Raw genomic sequence first — 18,437 nt, forward strand, 5'->3', positions numbered from 1 at the left:
AAAAACACAATGGTTCTATTTTTAGGTGATTATGAACTACTGAAAATATAGTTAGAACTATTATATTTCATTTCAAATTGAGCTGTGGGAACACATGACCCTAAAATCATAAAAATGCTCCCCTGACAATGCTGTCAAATTCAAACCAAATGCTCCAAAAAAGCCACTTTTTTTTTTCTTTTTTTTTTTTTGATATGGAGAACTTTGCAACATAACCTAGTTTTACTTAAACCTGGCCAGCAGATGTCAGTGTGCTTTTATAAGCAACCCTGCAGGATCCCAGCAGCTCTTCTTTACAAGTGTTGTTTTTTGTTGTCTCTTCCTGCTTGGTGTTGCCTAGTTGTCTCAGAAGCATGTTGGCCATGACAAACTCCAGACAGACAACTCATCCACACCCTCTGCCAGCACACTGACACTGGATTTATGGTAAGAGAGGCAACGACTGTAATGTACACTCTTCTAAAGTAGGCTTGGAGCTACTAAATGTACCCACTGTGGCTTGTTAGTTCTCATTTGTTAATGTACCCATATACTTTTTGTTTATATGGGGACATGATGTTTAAACTTTTACAAACCACCATAAAAATATGATTTAATAGCTCAGAGTTCACCTCAGGCTGAATTGTAGCTGTGACGTTGCTTTGTGGTCCTGTGGTGGACAGACTATGAGCCCATTGTCAAAATTGTGTCTCTCTGTCACACACACACACACACACACACACACACACACACACACTGAAGGGCTTTCTCTGTCACAGCTGTGTGTCACTGCTCACTGTGACTCACTGTAAGCCAGCCAAACAAGCTGACATGGCACTTATGAATCCCCCAAGTAAAGCCTCGGGCAGAGAAGCTGCAGGATGTTGCCAGTAAAATCTGGAGGCCAGTTAAAAATAACTTATTTCTCTGTGAGGGGACGGAGCAGCAGCAACTCAGGTGAGGTGCTTTGGGTTTCAGACATGTAAATATTTAATATTCATCAGCTGATTGTCCGGTATGGATCCTTCACTTGTTACTCCTTGCTATTGCTTAGTATGGTGATATCACTGATGGGATGTCGTAGGTTTGACTCTGAGGGTGACACTCCTTAGAAAATTGAGTAATGTGGGAAACTTTCATTGGCGATTAGACTCAAATACAGAGTTTTGTGAGTTACACAAAAAAATGTTCAACTAGAATACAATGTCTAAGCTGTATGATGATGTTATGGTGTTAAGCTGATTTTTTTATTGGTCTTTTATCAAAATACTGATAATATTATGAAAAGAATTAAACGATTTTTGACCATTTAAATCACTTTTTTTTCCTTTTATGCTTCAATTTTTTGATATATGGTGCTAACAACTAACAATTTATTGTGTTTATTGATTGGTCTCCATCTTTTTTTAAAAAAAAAACTTATTTAATCATTTGTTTTATTAAATGTCAGAAAATATTGAAAAATGTCACTAGTTTCCCGGTCAAGGGTTTTATTTTAATTTTGTTGAAGTCATCTATACACTTTTATGCCTCTGTGCTTGTATGTGTATACATGTTAGTCTGTCTCTTCTTAGCACTTTTGTGCAAAACCCTTTCTTAATTTCTAAAGTGATATATAAATGAGGTAAACATAAAACTTACAATGCAAAGCAACAAAAAGCAGCAAATTCTTGCATTGGAAAAACTGAAACTGCCAAATATTTGACTTTTTTCCTCAAGTAAATGTTTTATCAATGGTCAGAATAGTTTTGGTCAGTTTTCTAAAAGATTAACCGATAAATTGTTTCAGCTCTTGTGAGGATTTGTCTCTTTTCTTGTTTTAAGTAAAAGTAAACTGCATATTTGGGCTTGGACTGTTAGTTGGACAAAAAGACATCCACTCAGGGTCAAGGGAATTGTGATGGAAATGTTCACAATTTGATGATGTTTGATTCTCCTAAAAAAGTTAAGTTAATACCTCCCAGCAAACCTGGCACTGTCTCGTGCATTTTTTTAAGCCCATTTCCACCAGCATGATGGAAAAAAGATCCTGTATGTCATAAGAAACTTTCTCAAAATAATAACTTCCCCAAGAAACTTCCCCAGAAAGTAATGAGGAAAGATACTAAGTCCACACTTTGAGAAAGTTTCTAATTATTTTGATATCCAACATATATTTTGAGAACATTTTTCATAGCCCAAGTCATTATTTTAAGAAAGTTTTTATTTTTTGTTTTTTTTTATTTTGAGATACTGAGTCAAGTAGACAAAGTCATTATAATGAGGACGTTGTTCATTATTTTGAGAAAATTTTTCATTATTTTGGGGTACTAACGTATTATTTTGAAATATCAAGTCATTATTTTGAGAACCTCTTTTCCAATATAATAACTATACAGGATCTTTTTTTCCACACTGGTAGATATCAGCATACAATTCTGATAACTGCAAGCTGCTTACTTGGGTAATTTTAGGTCTGTATCTGTTTTCCAGTCAGCACGTATAGTTTTGCTTATGTTCAGCAGTTATCAGTCGTGTTGGTTGAGCTGTGCAGACCTTTGGAGCAGTGAGGAGGACAGGGCAAGCAGCACTGTGGTGAGCTTATCAGAGGGTCAAAGGGCAAAAACGAGGGAAACGCAGAGCAAAGAAGAGATCTCATCAGTCTATCTGTGGGAGAGGAATTACTAGGCTTGGTTTGTGGATGGTTAGTAACTTATTATTACTATCATTATTGATATTGTTATTATTATTATTATTATTATTATTAGTAGTAGTAGTAGTATTGTTATTACTATTACTATTCTTCTTCTTCTTATTAAATGACCCTTATGGAAGAGAGAGGATGTTCACACTCAAGTTAGGTTGGATTCTGTGAATTTGTTTTGGTTTGACACACACTGTAAAGCATGAAATCGGTTAGAAAATACTTTCTTGTCTATTTTTTGCATGCAAATTTGTGTTTGGTTTTCATGTGCAAATCTGCTACTGAAACGGGTGCATTAACACACTTAATATCACATCCAAACAGGACATGTTAGACATTTACATAAAACATAAAACAGACCTGCTTTCTGTGGATCACAGTGTCAGTGTGCATACTTTGACTGTAAACCACAGCTCTGCTGTACAGACCTGAACACACAAGATGTAATAACACTAAGTAACCGGCAGTGTGTAGTGCTGGATTATGACAAATGAGAGCACGAACATGCTGCTGCACAGCAGGCCTCCTGTACACTGACCTGCATCCTGATCAGTCATTGTGTAACATTCCTGTCACATGCATGCCTCCACAGCATGTTTTAGTGACTCTATTATAGTGCTGAAAAATTCAGTCAATTTTGCAAAGTCATTCATCATGTATCATTCATTGAGCAAAAGTGCATTTTTTGCAGCTCCTAAATGTGAGAAACTGCTGTTTTTTCTGTTTTATGTCTGGCAACTAACATTAGTCATTATTGATCAATCATTTAGTCTGTAAAATGTCAGAAAATCATGAAAAATGTCAATATTCACAATTTCCCAGAGCCCAAGATGTTGTCTTTGTCTTCATATTTTGTGTGACTAACAGTCCAAAACAAGAGATTGTTTGGATATAGTTTCTGAAAAATGACTAGAATTAATCATTGATTACCCAAATACTTGCAGATAAATTTCCTGATGATCAACTAATTGATTAATCAAATAATCCCATCAGCTCTAATATGGTAGATTTTATAACTTTTGGTTGAAGGATTGTTAAAGATGTCAGTCTGGAGTCTGACAAATTGTGATGTTTGACATTTTCAGCCTAAATTACTATTGCTCAGGTAGTTTGTATAATAATGACAGACCAATTAATAATGAAAATAGTTTCACCCTGTCCACCCCTGAAGAATGGCTGGTACAGAAAGAACAAATGACTGTCTAGAGCTAAAACGAGTCCAAGTTTAATTGATTCAAGGATTGACAGAAAATGAATGGGCAGCTTTTTTGATAATTGACCAATCATTTGATTTTCTTGTCAATCAAAAATACCAGAAATGTATTTCCTGTTGCTTCGGTGTAAGAATATGCTCTGCATTTCTCTGTTTTATATCACTTTATACTTAAAAAAATAAATAAATAAATAAAACATTTAATTTGAAGATGTCATGCTGGACTTTGGAAAATGTGATGGGCGATTTCTTTGATATTTTTTGACATTTTATAGACCAAAGGCTAACAACGAATTAATTAGCCCGAGAGAATAATCTGCAGATTAATTGCTTCATTTAAAATGAAAGAATATGGCTACATGTGCCTGATCACCTCAGACTGAGGTCTGATCGATCAGATCTCAATATGCATTTATTTGTTTATCTAGTGTTTTTACAATTCATGTATTGTACCAGAGCTACCATAGCTATTTTAATCTGCAGTAATGGCATATTGAGGACATTTGGCTTTTATTCACACCTGTATTCAGAGCTGTCCACTTGAAATCCAATCACCCAAGGCATATGTTAGTACCAGGTGTAAATAGGGCCATATACTGTAGGAGTGGTTGTGATCAAATGTACGCAAATTTAATAGTCGCCTGATTCAATCTGTGAGTTTCAGGCAGTTTTGCATTTGAACAAGAGAACTGACAAAGACAGTAATAGAATCAAGGCGTGAAATCACAGTGGTGAAAGAAGTGATAATTACCAAAGGTTGTTTTTATCTTCATGACTAACACTCTGCATGTCTGTGTCTGCAGCAGCATGGCACCGTCTAAGGACAGTGTGAGTGCCTGGAGCTGTAAGCAAGTGGCCCAGTGGCTGCAGGAAGAAGGTTTCGGGGAGTATGTTGAGTTATTGTGTGCCCAGCACCGCCTGGACGGCCCCAGCCTGCTGGCTCTGACTGAGGCCGACCTACGCGGACCGCCACTGGGCCTCACTGTGCTGGGAGACATCAAGAGGCTGATCATATCCCTTCGCCGACTCCAAAGACAGAACCAGGCCGAGTTGGAGGAGCTGGGTCTCCGGCCTACAGACAGTGTCCCTGCTGGGCTCTTGGTCGGCGCTGCAGGGGGAGAGTGGAGCTGTGATGGAGCTGACAGAAGGTATAACGGAGGTGATCACTTGTGTAACGGGACTGAGCTGCGTCTGAGGAACTGTGACAGATCTGGATATGGTTCAGGAGCTGCGGTGTGTCACGCACACTCCAATGGGAGGTACAGGCAGCAGCACCTGGCTGGCAGACTGGACCCAGAGGTGTGGAAGACAGTCATCAGTTCCGTATATGTCTTTTTAGTGTTTGGATTCACATCATTTGTCATGGTCATCGTGCATGAGCGCGTCCCGGACATGAGGACATACCCACCGCTGCCTGATATATTCCTGGACAGGTATAAATGCATGTATCCACTACACATCGAGCAGACTCCAGAGTTCATGTACACAATCTCCTGCGCTCATATCTAATCTGCATGCTGACACACGTTTTGTACTCTGACAGTGTTCCCAGAATCCCCTGGGCTTTTGCAATGGCTGAAGCCTGTGGCCTCATCCTGTGTTACATGTTTCTGTTGATCCTGCTCCTCCATAAACACAGGTAGTCACTGATACACACTGTTATAATAGCATGTCCAAATAGACCATGTCACTACAGAGATACAAGGTGTTTGTAGTGCAAATATTTAGCATTTGTACACAGAGTGAAATGTAAATGTCTCTATTTCAGGTCTATTCTCTTTAGACGACTGTGTTCTTTGATGGGGACTGTTTTTTTGCTTCGTTGTTGCACCATGTTTGTCACTTCGCTCTCCGTGCCTGGACAGCACCTGAAGTGTGCCAGTAAGGTGGGAAACATAAATGAGATTATGTGCAGATTAGATAAAGTTTGAGTTTAGGAGTGGCCAGTATTTCTTGTTGTTATTGGAGAGTTACAGTTTATCCTTGACTCAGCATAACCGCTGTGATAACTGATGACTCATAGCATGACTGATATAACTGGCTGTTTTTTCTTCTTCAGTCATACGGTGATTCGTGGGGAAAGATACAGAGGGCGCTGCTGATCTGGAGTGGGTTCGGGATGACCCTGACCGGCGTCCAAACGTGTGGAGACTATATGTTCAGTGGACACACTGTTGTCATCACAATGCTCAACTTTTTTGTCACTGAATGTAAGTGTCAGTAGTTTTGTGCATCATCAACTACAAAAATTCTGACCATATGTGACTCTTGGTAAATGAACAGTTCACCCCCAAATCAAAAATACATACCTTTTGCATTATTTAGCAATATATCCACAAACAGAGTGCCACTCAGTTCCATTATATTTAAGAGAAGGCAGACATCTTTACAGCTGATATCTCCAAAACTCACATAAAAAAAAATCTAAATTGATAAAATAGTGCTTCACAAGAGGAAAAAATATGTATTCATGATTTTCAGGTTAACTGTCCCATTGAAGGTTGAAGCTAACATTAATACTTGTATTTCTTATATTTTCTGACCTCCCTCTTCTGTCTGTGGTTCTCAGTACCTCAACTCATTGGTTCCTATTGAAACACTCCTTTTTTAAAGTAATTTCCATAAACAGCACTATAATTTTTAGTTACTCTTCCAGGAGTGAATTGTGCATTTGTCGGGGACTATTTGCAGCAATGGATTAATGCACATTTGGTGTACTAAATAGTATTTACAGCAGCAGAACGATTGATTCAGAATAAACATTTTCTTTGTATTGGGGGAACATGTCAAACAGTGCAACAATGTGGCTTCCTGGATTGTTTTCAATAGTTTTTGGACAACATTTGAACTCCATGGCACTGAGGAGTAAGATGTATCAGGCTTTGGATTTACTGGGCACTGTACTACTGAGTAAATAGTGCATTTGTGGGGGATTGTTTTCTGCCATGGATTAATATATGTTCACTTGCCAAATCAGTATTTACAGCAGCTGAAATGTGAAGATGGGATTTATTCAAAATAAATCACAGTGCTGGTGTTGTGTATGCTATCTGGCTTTGGCTAAACAATTAATACTTGTTATTAGGATCAGTTCACCGTTGGTTTTGGCCTTTTCATGGGATTTGTTGACAATAAGAAAAATATGAATATCACTATATTTATCCTTTAATAATTCCTTTACATTGCAGACACTCCTCGAACCTGGAATATGATTCACACCATCTCCTGGGTGTTAAACTTGTTTGGGATTTTCTTCATCCTGGCGGCACACGAGCACTACTCCATCGATGTGTTTATCGCCTTCTACATCACCACCCGCCTCTTCCTCTACTACCACACGTTAGCCAACACCCGTGCCTACCAGCATAGTCGGAGGGCGCGCATTTGGTTCCCCATGTTCTCCTTCTTTGAGTGCAATGTGAACGGACCTGTCCCCAACCAGTATCACTGGCCCTTCAACAAACCTGCCTTCATGAAAACTCTGATTGGATAGAGCATGTGCCCAAAGATCTGCAGCTGCAGTGCGCATGGACTGATATATTAAAGCCTGAATGAGAAACTTGAGATGCTGCTTCTTATCTTTGGATGTTTAGTTGTGTGGGAGTTTTTCCCTTCGTTTTTTTATAAATGGATGATTTTTATTTCGTCAATCTTATGTTTAATTATGTTCATTTGCTTATTTGGGGAAAGTTAGATGAGAAGATTGATAACACTCATCTCTGGATGGAGCAAGGGGTTATCTCCAGTCTAAAAAAATTTAGCCAAGGTGCGAGTGCCTTAAACCTGAAGTCTTTCTAATGGTCAGCAGGGGGCGAAAATAAGCGCTGATTGTATGCAAGTCTATGCAGAAATTATCCAACTTCTCTCTGGATTTATTGCCTTCGTAAACATTTTCCAAATAATTTCATAGTCTCTATTACTAGTTCCTTCATTCAAGCATGATGTTCATTTTGTAAATTGTTGCATAATTTATAGTAAAATTGACGATGAAGCAGGGTATGCTTTATTGGCTTTATTGTAATGTTCATGTCTATCACCATGTCCGGTCCTCTGTTATCAGTCAGATTCACCCCTCGCTCCTCCACAGTCCCACTCTTGTCCAAATATTGTCACTTCTAGCTCCAAAAACCAAGGTGGTGATAGCCAGAATTAGAGGCTTCAAAACAATGGCTCACAAAACAATGGGTGACAAATGTCTCTGGGCCACAGCCTGCAGCTGGTTAGCTTAGCATAGCATAAAGACCGGGAACGGGGTGAAACAGCCAGCATGGCTCTGTTTAAAGGTAAAAAACAAACAAAAAAAACATCCAACAACAGTACCAGCACCTCTGAAGGTCTGGGTACTCATTAACATTTGTTTAAGCATCTAGCCTCCCAAATTTAAATTGCACAAGTTGGTGAGCTTTACAGGGACTGCAGGGAAGATTTGGTTTACATTTAGACACAGTCAGACCAGCTGTTTCACCCTGTTTCCAGTCTTTATGCTAAGCTAAGCTAACCAGCTGCTGGATACAGCTACATTTTTGGGGCACAGACTTGAGAGTCTTTTCATACGAGAGTTAGATGAGAAAGTGAAAAAGTGTATTTCAATAAATGTTGAACAATTCCTTTAAATTTAATTGCACAAAAGTAAAACAAAGAATTATGGTTCATTGTGGGGCTGCTGGTACGAATCATTTTCTTAGAGATTTATCTGCCTTTTATGATTCACTTTCATTGTCCACTTTGGGGAATGTTCAAGGTTCACTGGTATTTCAGGTTTTCACTCAACTTATACAGTAGAAGACTTCACACAGCTTTATGCAGTAGTTTTAGGAGTTTTAGGAGTCATTATCGTGACAGTTTACATGTTATTTTGCTACAGAGATGTGACATCTGTTTGGCAATGACTACCAAAGGAGCTATTGTTTCTTTTGACGTGCAACAGGAAAAATACCTCCAATTTTCTACTGAAAGAGCTCTGTTTCAGTCAGTGTTTGTTTTTTTTAAAATTTATTTAAAGTTTATAAAGTTATCTCTACAGCTTTCTACAGCTGAACATTTATTGTAATGTTCAGTTTTGCCAATCACCATTTAATATGATTATTATTTTGTGCTGATTTGAGACTCTATTATGCTCCTTTTTTTTTTTTTACAGATCGTTAATTATGTAATGAGTATAGAAATGTAGGCTGTGGATTTGGATTTTGTTAAAGCGTTATTGTCTGGAGGTTTTCTCTGTTGCACATTACAAACTGGCTTTTTGGATAACAATGCTTCAAAAGTATATTGTTTACTTTGTCATGGTTGATCCAAACTGTACCTTTTAAATAATTGTTTACAATTTTATTGCTTTATTTGCAATGCAAGTAATCTATCTCTGCCTTTTGGCTCAGCAATAAACATTTACAGATAAGAAAAAACATTTCTATATTTCTGACTAACTTTTTCCTTGGCTGCTTTTTCAATAATGTGTTTATTTTGCACTTGCTGAATGGTCAGTTATAGAAATTTTGATTTCTTCTGAATTAGTGAAAGAGAGGATTCTTGGCTCATGATTCAGTGAGGAGTGTCTTTAATATCAGCATAGCCTGCATACCCGCTTATCTTACCCACCTTAATACAAATATTTTATCAGTCAGATCACTATTCAAATATTACCAATAGGAGGGCTATACACTGTAATATAAAGCCTCAACCAGAGAGTTCTTACAAAGATCAGCTCCCTGTTTATCCGGTCACATCACGCTTGAGGATGGTACGTATTTTACACTTTCCAATTCAGGAAACTATAAACATGTAGAGCTTGGGGTAGATATACAGAATTTTGTAGAATTAGGTCTTAAACTTTTGTTTTTAAAAGAAAATGCTATGAAAATATAGATATGGAAAGCTATTTCAGACTTAAAAGACATCATTGCGTTTACATTCTCTTTGCAATTACTATCAAATTCCTGCAAGGTCCAATTGCAGGCCCACTGGATTATTATTATTATTATTATTATTATCATTATCATTATCATTATCATTATCATTATTATTATTGTTGTTGTTGTTGTTGTTATTTTATACTCATCTTCCCGAGAGTGATGGTATTGAAAGAAAAAACAACGGTAGTGATATTTAAGTAACATATATAACATATAAGCAATAGTGACATATAACTGGCATTATTAAACAAATGCAAATGTGTAGATAAGGTGCAAATAATTACAAGTGTAAGATTTTTTTAAGACTAATTAGTCTTGTGTATTTTAAACTGTGAACCTTTGCAAAACTTACGAAATGATAAATCTCCTTTTTACATGCAGTTTTGTGGCAGACAAAATGTCTTTTGCATTTAAAATTACACATAAAAGTGCCCTATTGTATAGTACTGCATCATTTGGAACAATGACAACAAACCAGTACATGCAAAAAGCTACAATACTTACATATTTTCTTCCCTTTAGGGTTTTCACTCTCTTACACATGAAAGGATTGGCTGTTGTTTTTGTGACAATTATGAGACATAAGAGGCATAAATGCCACCATCTCGTGTTAAAGAGGATGATAAATTAACATGTGCATACAGTAAATACTTTGCACAGACTATAAAGAAAATGCACCATGTTTACAGATGATTTTATGTACTCTTTCAGGCTTCTCTCCATGTGTTTGTTTGTCTGCTGGGACTAGTTGTCCTCTGTCACTCTACGTGCTTCTTCGAGGGGTTAGTGCTGAAAGATCTGAATAACCCTCCAAAAGGTGAGTCGACGTCATGGATGGATTATTGAATGGGTCTAACAGGCACAGATCCAGGGGCCAATACAACATAGCTACAAAAATTCGACACGAAAATCTTAAAGAGACAACAAATATCCAACAAAAGATGCAAAACAAGAACAAACAAACAAAAAGAGACACAAACTTACCTCAAAGAGACATAAAACAACCACAAGGAGAGACAAAATGACTACAAAGAGACACAAAACAATAAGATACATAATGAGTACAAAGAGATGCAAAATCTCCATTAAGTCTGTGTGTCTTATCCTATGAGGTGGAGTTGGTGGGATATTGCGCATATCTGTGCCCAGGGGCCCATTTTCTGATACATGATAACATTTGGAAGCAACACAAGCAGTGCAGAAGATGATCAGATTGAGTGGAAATGTTTCTTGTTGGACAAATTAGGATTCAGTCCTCCTTTAAACGCATCACCCAGCTGTTTTGTGTTTACCTGATTTGCAAGCTTGCTCAAATCACAACCACGCCTATGCACACATCGATACACACAGTACACAAATTTATCAGAGCTCGATAAGAGACTGAACTATGGTTTTCTTTCTTAATATTTAGGGTGTGTGGATAAGGATGGAAAGCAACATGATTTTGGCTCTGAATGGGTGAGAGACTGCATTGAGTGCTCCTGTACAAAGGAAGGCTTGAGCTGCTGTAACAAGTAAGATTTTCAATTATTTATTTATTTATTTGGATCCCCGTTAGCAACAACACTTCCTGGGGTCCACACAAGTAAACATTACATCATACAATTAAAAAAAATGCATACTTTAAAGTCAAAGGCAAAAATGAATGAATAACAACAAGAAAACAGGAAAACTACAAAAAGTAACAATCAGCAAAAGAAAAGGATAAATTAATAACCATGAAAGTAATGATGACAATAATTACAACAAGTATCCGCACTATAGTTATATAACATATACAGTGACTGAGAAAATGAAAAGTAGAGGTCCTCCCACACTAAAGAAAGACTTTCCTCTTTTTAATAAAGAAAACTAAATTACAATACGCTACCCAGTCCCTGATTTGTGCAAAACCGCCAGTCATCACTCCAAACACGGTTTTAAGAAGACTGTTCCATTTTCCATCTCATCTAAATAATACTAAATAATATTCTTTCTTTGCGTCTCTCAGGATCCCTGATGCAGACACAGTAGATATCCCTGAGAACTGTGAGCTGCTGGTGAATAAGGAGGCCTGCTCTGCCAAGGTGGTGTTGAAGTCAGACAAGTCAAAAGAATGTAATCCTTTATGAAGGCACTACAAAGTGACCTCTAAACACTGAGTCCAAACTGGCAATAGGTCTGTTTTATATTTCACATTTTATCGGCTGTTTTATGGTGATATACATGTGAATTACCAATAAACACAGACTGGTTGTTCTCGGTCTCTTGCTTTTTCAGGTTTTAAGGTCACTGAAAATAAAGATAAAATTAAAAAAAAACTGCTGCAGCTGTTTCTTCTTGCCTGCTTTATGTCCCTGTAACAGCAGGTGTCATTTTGAGGATGTAATTGAATAAAACCACCACTGTGTGACAGCAGAGCTCAGTGCTCAGAGGGTCTCTGGCACCCAAAGGGCTCTAACAGCCCAATAATAGCAGTGCTCCCCTGCCTGCTGCCTCTGACACAAAACATTCTGGTGGATGTGATGTTCAGCGTCTTCTCCAACTCTCATCTCTGTGGATTCACACCTGTTCAGAGCAACGTTTCCTCTGTCATCAAAGGACCGCACCACATAGCCATGTAAGTGCTTTTTTGTCTTACATTCAATGCTGATCTATTATTCCCAATAATGATCTCTGTCAGAGAAAATCTTTTTTCTCCACAAATGTTCAGGTGTACTGTATGCCTCTACCACTGCAAATGTTTTTGAATGATGCGTTGAAACAAAATCAGCCCACAGAAGGCATTTTAAGAGAACATGGCTCCTATTTCAGCAGAAAAACTGAAAAAATAAACAGAAAAAAGGGGGAAAACATGCACATACATTACTGTTGCATTATTTTTTCATATTGAAATCCCATCTCATAGTATTCATAGTAATAATGTCTTGGGAGTTATATCACCCACAATCCTAGACACTCCTGGCACAGAATAATGAGGCTCGGGTCATCATCTCAGGTTGAGCACAGTGCCTGTTATCCTGCTCCTCTACAGGCAGGAGGAAAGAAAATTGATTCTGAATAGCCCCACTGACTGCGTGCAAAATGAATTCAACCACAGATACTGGTAATTGGTAACATTCACTGATGCTGTGGTGTAAAGCTGCAATATAAAGAGCATCTTTGAATATCATATATCATATATCATATATAAATAGATTTTAAACTGACTGCACAGTGGGGGGTTTAGAGGTTTGGCTTTCTCTTTGTTTGTCATGCAATAACTGCAAGCTTTCTCCATCTGACTTCCATTTTCACACACATTTATTTATAGTTTTCAAATTCATTACAAGCCAGTCTTCTTTGTCACACACTCCAGGATTGTTCACACCATATCTAAAGACCTTTAAATTCTTGTTGAACTCGTGAAGTTTCCACAAAAAACAAACAAACAAACAAACAAACAAAACAACCTTATTATATAAAATACCAGGAAACTCAGCGGTGCAGTCAAAAATACCATGTTATCATGGCATGATATTGCAACGGAAATTTTCTGGTAGATGCAGAATAAGGGGCATTTTGATGTTTCATTGAAAGCTACTGCAGATTAAATTTGACAATAGGGTTTTCAATAAAAATGCATTGTTGCACCACACAGCTGCTCTAAGAAAAATACAACACAGAGAGAAAGCCTGGCTCAAGAAAAATGACACATAGCAGTCTCATTTCCCTTTTAAAGAACACTATTTTCTCAAAGATAGAGGAGTCTTTGCCGAGGCAGAAAAGAGGAATATGATGCCAGGTTGCAGTGTTCCTTATCCTGCAGAGTTTTTTGCTCTGGGAAGAAGACAATCATGAACACACACACCTACTTGCTGGATCCTACAGTGTCCCATCATTACAACATAACAGATTCATATTTGCCTATTAATGAGACAGTTCTCCGCTTTCTCCTGCTGGTGTTTATGTTCCCCTGCTCTGCTACAGCTGTTTGTTACATCTGGTTACTGGTGACATTACACTTGTCTTTCCTCTGTGAACAAAGGATGATCAATGCTGTGCCACCCTGCCTGCAGCTCACTCAACACACTGACAGAGTAGGTTAGTAATGATGCAGTGTGAAGTGACTGATAGCAAAGTGTGTGTGCCATTAATGGAAAATGACAGGCTCATTTTCTTTGCGATGCTGGTTTTCACAGCACATGGCAGAGGTTTCAGGGGAGAGAGCGACAGTCCATTTTTAGGATTCTGACAATGTCATGCCCTTTCACTCCAACACACTACATCATAATTGAAAAATACAAGTCTCTGCTTAAATATATGCATAGTAATTTTATTGTCATTCAGCTGTTATGAACGGTTTTGAAACCTGACAGGGGAGTTCATTTGTGGGAGGAAAACTGACAAATCTGATATCTTAAGATGTGCAAGGAAGAAAAGAAAGATTGCTTGTAAAGACCAAGAACTGAAACTATCCTGTGCAGCTGCAGTATTGCTGGTAATGTCATTAGTTTTGTTGGTATTTAGTCATAAACCAAAGAATTGGACACACTGAAATTTAATTAAAAAGCTAATCTCATGATGACACTCAGGGGAAAGCCTGCAGATCACCAAAGTCATTAAAAGTCATGCTGTGGGAACCATGAGTAACTGGTGACAGAATATTTCATGGCAATCCAATAAAGGTTAAGTGCATCTCAAAATCAAAAATACATATTTTTCCTCTTACTCTAAGTGCTATTTATCAGTTTAAATTGTTTTGGTGTGAGCTGCAGAGTGTTGGAGATATCAGCTGTAGAGATGTCTGACTTCTCTCGAATATAAAGGAATCAGGTGGCACTTGGCTTGCGGTGTGTCAGAAAAATATAATATATATAATATTTTTATATATATAGTATATATAAAATCAACGACAATGTGTCTTTCAAGACATGATGATCCGCTTACTCAGGATAATCCACAGACCTTGTTTTGGGCAGTTTCATGTAGGAACTATTTTCTATCTGCCAAACTACACCCGACAACCAAATCACTGCATAGAATTAAGCGTGCGTCTACTCATGGACAAGAGGCTCGTGCTTGTAACAGCGCAAGATGTAAACATTAATGGTATCTTCCTCAGCTGAGCTGTAATGTTAGCTAGCTCAGTGGTGCTAGGTGAGCTAGCAGTAGATGCACACTTCCTTATGCACGGTGATAGGGTTGGTGGAGGTAGTTCAATAGAAAGAAAGTAGTCTTAACATGAAACGGCTCACAATAAGGTCTGTGGATTATCTTGAGTAACTGGGTCATGATTACTGGAAAGAGACATAGAGTGCTGCAGAAATGAGTCCTAAAATGCAGCAATGATGTAATGGGTCTATTTTTGCACGTCCTGTCCCCTCCTTGTCCCCTTTTTTCTTAATGGGTTTATGATTTGATGAATGAAATTGTTAACATTACAGCCAGGTAATGCAGTACAGGCTGCAGGGACCCGAATGCAGGACAGCAGGCAGGTGGATTCAGAAAATATCATGTAATTGCCGAAAACAGGCTTACAGGCGAGATAAATGCAAGATGGGCAGGCAAACAGGAGGCAACAATCAGCAGGAAAAACCAAGAACACAGGGAAAACACAAGGAAATATGAGCAGATGATCACACAAGTGGCTATCAAGTGGATAAATGAGACTATAGAAAGTCATCACTCCAACACTCTTTTACAGCCTTGATGTGCTGACAATGATGAAGTCATGCAATGGTTGTGTATTTTTAAAGCCTAACATTAGCCTTTTACTTCTTGTGATTGCAATTACATTCCAAAAATCATACAAGTGGTGTTCATTTGTAAAGATTATCTTGCTGAACAAAATGTATTAGTATGTGAAAATCCCCAAGGTTTTTTGATGAGGGAACCAGGATGATGCTAATATTCTTAAAAATAAATAAATAAATAAATAAATAACATTATTTCTGCAGCACTCTATTGCTGTTGAGTATTTCAAATGTATTTTTTGGCAATGAGCATCACAAGCCAAATGCCATCTAATTCCATTATATTGAAACTATTATCTTTTCATTTTAAGAGTGGAATGGACTGCCCCTTTAATGGATTAACATGAAATATTATTTTATAAATTATTGATCATTCCTGGAGAATGACTTGTTATGACTTTGGTGATCTCTTACTACTTCTTTAGTGCCATCATAGTGTCATCATCAATGTCACCATAGCATGACAGGTAAGAGGAAAAATATGTCATTTTAATTTTGGCAAGAACTATCCCTTTAACCCTTTGAAACTTGGACTGACATCTCTTCTCTTGTGCTGCATTCAGATTTGACCTTTGCATTCAAAAACCTTTGAACTCTAAACTAATTTGTTAGTTTGATTTTCTTTCAAAAGAATGAGGAAAAAGACAATCAGTAAGTTGGCTAGTAATGGCCTATAAATTACAAGAAATTATTAGATTTAGAAAAAAAGTCAAATAAAAATGGAGAAAAAAGGAAAACACGATATTATTAAGGAACATAATTACATTATTTAAAATTATGTTATAGAATTATTATAACATTTTCAAGCACATTTTCCAGATCATTTGGTTGTTTTTTTTATGTATTTTACATTTTTTCTATTATTTTTTTGTTTTGTTTTTATTACTTATTTTCAGGTAATTTTGTTGTACCTTTTTTGGGGTCATTTTGTTTTTCATTGCTCATTGTCTTTTTCTTGTGTTTTTGAGAGAAAGATGCCAGTTTGAAGGGGTTAAACAGCTGTTGATTCAACTTGACATTGCCATCAAACAGTGGCATGGCTAAAAATAAAACATAAGGGCATGTTTTAATGTTTTCTTAAACTTTATCTCACAGTGTTGCTAATAGAAAAAAATCCTCACACAAGACATCTCTGCTGAGCTTTATTCCTCCTCAGCAACAGGAGGAAGTATGTCCTCCACTCTCTGCCTTCTCCTCTTTAATCAACAGTAATACATGCGTCAAACCTTTGACCCTTAATGGTGATTGCTTTGCCAGTGATTGCTATATTTTTCTGTCTCCCTCTGTACTTGTGTCTCTTTTTGTCTCAGATGCCTGTTTTAAGAGGGCTGGGATGGACTGTTTGATCCTGGGGGCTGGTGACACTGAAGTCCTGGTGAGATGTCCCTGAGTGGCAATGAGAGCCAGTCTTCTCCATCAGCGACAGCTCTGCCTTTGCCCTTCAACAGCTCCACCGCTCCACATTCCCTGCCATGGGAGGAGGAAAGAGTCACTCATGATTCTGTGCTGGAGTGGTTGGGGAATAAGACGCTGTTCCTCTCAGACCTCGCTGTTCTCGGACACGATGAGCAGTGCCCAATGTCTGCTGTCCTCACAGCGTGTTTGGTGGTGTGGTACAGCATGACAATGGTTCTGGGGCTGGTGGGGAATATCGGCCTCATCTGCATCATTGTCCGACGCAGAGAAAAAGTCAATGTCACCAGCATTTTCATCTGCAACCTGTCATTCTCTGACATCCTGGTGTGTGTCTTTTGCCTCCCGTTCACTGTCATATACACGCTAATGGACCACTGGGTGTTTGGGTCGCTGTTATGCCGGCTTGTGCCGTTCATCCAGTGTGTGTCTGTGACCGTGTCTGTGCTGTCTCTGGTGTTCATCGCTCTGGAAAGACATCAGCTCATCATTAACCCCTCTGGGTGGAAACCGAGCATCCCTCAGGCCTACATGGTGGTCTGTCTCATTTGGATTCTGGCCTGCTTCACCTCTTCACCTTTCTTGGCCTTTCAGCTACTCACAAGTGAGCCATATACCAATGTACTTCTGCCCCAGGTTTACCTCAATGTATCTCCACCTCAGCCTGTTTCCTACACATACAAAAACTTGTCTGCGCTTCCAAATTCATACCGCACCCTCTTTTCTTACGTCCCCACCTCTCCACATCTGGAGGCCTGTCTGGAGCACTGGCCCTCCCAGCAGCACAGGCTCGCTTACACCACATGGCTCCTACTGTTCCAGTACTGCGGTCCACTAATGTTGGTGCTGCTCTGTTATGTCAGAGTTTTTGTGCGCCTGCGCCACCGCAAAGACATGCTGGACCGCGCCAGGGCCCCAGAGAGCCAGTGCATGACCCACAGCCGCCGAATCAACATCATGCTGGTCGCCCTCATCACAGCCTTTGCTCTCTGCTGGCTGCCACTCACCATCTTCAATGTGGTGTCAGACTGGAACCAGGAGGCTCTGCCCATCTGCCACCACAACCTGCTGTTCTCCCTCTGCCACCTGCTGGCCATGTCCTCCACCTGCATCAACCCCATCATCTACGGCTTCCTTAACTCCAACTTTCGGCAGGAAGTGAGGGAGGTGCTCCTGCACTGTCGCTGCAGCCCACTAGAGGAGGAGTGTGAGCGCTTCCCTATGTCCACTGTGCACATGGAAGTGTCCCGCACCTCTGTGCCTCTCAACTGCAGGAGCAACTCTGTCTGACTTTGATATTACAACATAAAGGATACTGCCGCGGTAGAATATGGTCACATAAACTTTACAGTTGTAGGACTGTTTGTTCTACCTTTAACCCCTAAAGCCTAGAAAGACATAGATTTTTTTGTGCTGCTTTCACATGCCTTTCACATGTATTTATACTTTTAAAACCTGAGCAAATGGGTTTGATTTATTTCATGGCTAAAAGGGCACAGAGCAATTTGGAAAGAAATGTCAGACAA

General features: G+C 38.7%; 3 protein-coding genes across 7 annotated transcripts in view; all 3 read left to right on the top strand.

Annotated features, from left to right (window-relative positions):
- The first annotated feature begins 301 nt into the window (after positions 1–301).
- On the top strand, positions 302–9,279 carry LOC121954525 (sphingomyelin synthase-related protein 1-like). 5 transcript variants are annotated; one of them, XM_042502078.2, is made up of 6 exons: positions 302–426; positions 4,679–5,308; positions 5,419–5,514; positions 5,644–5,761; positions 5,935–6,085; positions 7,064–9,279. In XM_042502078.2, exons 2-6 carry the CDS (start codon positions 4,683–4,685, stop codon positions 7,366–7,368), a joined length of 1,296 nt encoding a protein of 431 aa, XP_042358012.2. In that variant the 5' UTR covers positions 302–426; positions 4,679–4,682; the 3' UTR covers positions 7,369–9,279. The 5 variants fall into 5 exon arrangements, with proteins under 5 accessions (XP_042358012.2, XP_087942859.1, XP_087942860.1 ...); XM_088086733.1 differs by having other exon boundaries at positions 305–426; positions 4,682–5,308; XM_088086734.1 differs by lacking the exon at positions 302–426 and adding an exon at positions 781–936.
- Positions 9,280–9,532: 253 nt separating this feature from the next.
- msmb (microseminoprotein beta) lies at positions 9,533–12,022 on the top strand. The gene is made up of 4 exons (XM_088086736.1): positions 9,533–9,612; positions 10,496–10,601; positions 11,196–11,298; positions 11,775–12,022. Exons 1-4 carry the CDS (start codon positions 9,610–9,612, stop codon positions 11,893–11,895), a joined length of 333 nt encoding a protein of 110 aa, XP_087942862.1. The 5' UTR covers positions 9,533–9,609; the 3' UTR covers positions 11,896–12,022.
- Positions 12,023–12,242: 220 nt separating this feature from the next.
- Positions 12,243–18,437, top strand: part of npy4r (neuropeptide Y receptor Y4) — a 6,382-nt gene continuing 187 nt past the window's right edge. The window contains exons 1-2 of the mRNA XM_042502759.2: positions 12,243–12,383; positions 16,809–18,437. The exon at positions 16,809–18,437 is cut by the window's right edge and continues 187 nt beyond it. Coding sequence (XP_042358693.1) covers positions 16,879–18,201 — 1,323 coding nt within the window. The 5' untranslated portion in view covers positions 12,243–12,383; positions 16,809–16,878 and the 3' untranslated portion in view covers positions 18,202–18,437. The remainder of the gene's footprint in view (positions 12,384–16,808) is intronic.

This window comes from Plectropomus leopardus, chromosome 13, assembly GCF_026936395.1.
Source record: "Plectropomus leopardus strain MGB_pleo_1.0 chromosome 13, ASM2693639v1, whole genome shotgun sequence".
NCBI classification, from domain to species: domain Eukaryota; kingdom Metazoa; phylum Chordata; class Actinopteri; order Perciformes; family Serranidae; genus Plectropomus; species Plectropomus leopardus.

Coding starts and splice junctions, on each gene's coding strand:
- msmb (XM_088086736.1), top strand. Junction 10,602..11,195: donor TCTGAATAACCCTCCAAAAG/GTGAGTCGACGT, acceptor CTTAATATTTAG/GGTGTGTGGATAAGGATGGA. Junction 11,299..11,774: donor GGCTTGAGCTGCTGTAACAA/GTAAGATTTTCA, acceptor TGCGTCTCTCAG/GATCCCTGATGCAGACACAG.
- LOC121954525 (XM_042502078.2), top strand. CDS start 4,683: ATGGCACCGTCTAAGGACAGTGTGAGTGCCTGGAGCTGTAAGCAAGTG. Junction 5,309..5,418: donor CCTGATATATTCCTGGACAG/GTATAAATGCAT, acceptor GTACTCTGACAG/TGTTCCCAGAATCCCCTGGG. Junction 5,762..5,934: donor ACCTGAAGTGTGCCAGTAAG/GTGGGAAACATA, acceptor TTTCTTCTTCAG/TCATACGGTGATTCGTGGGG.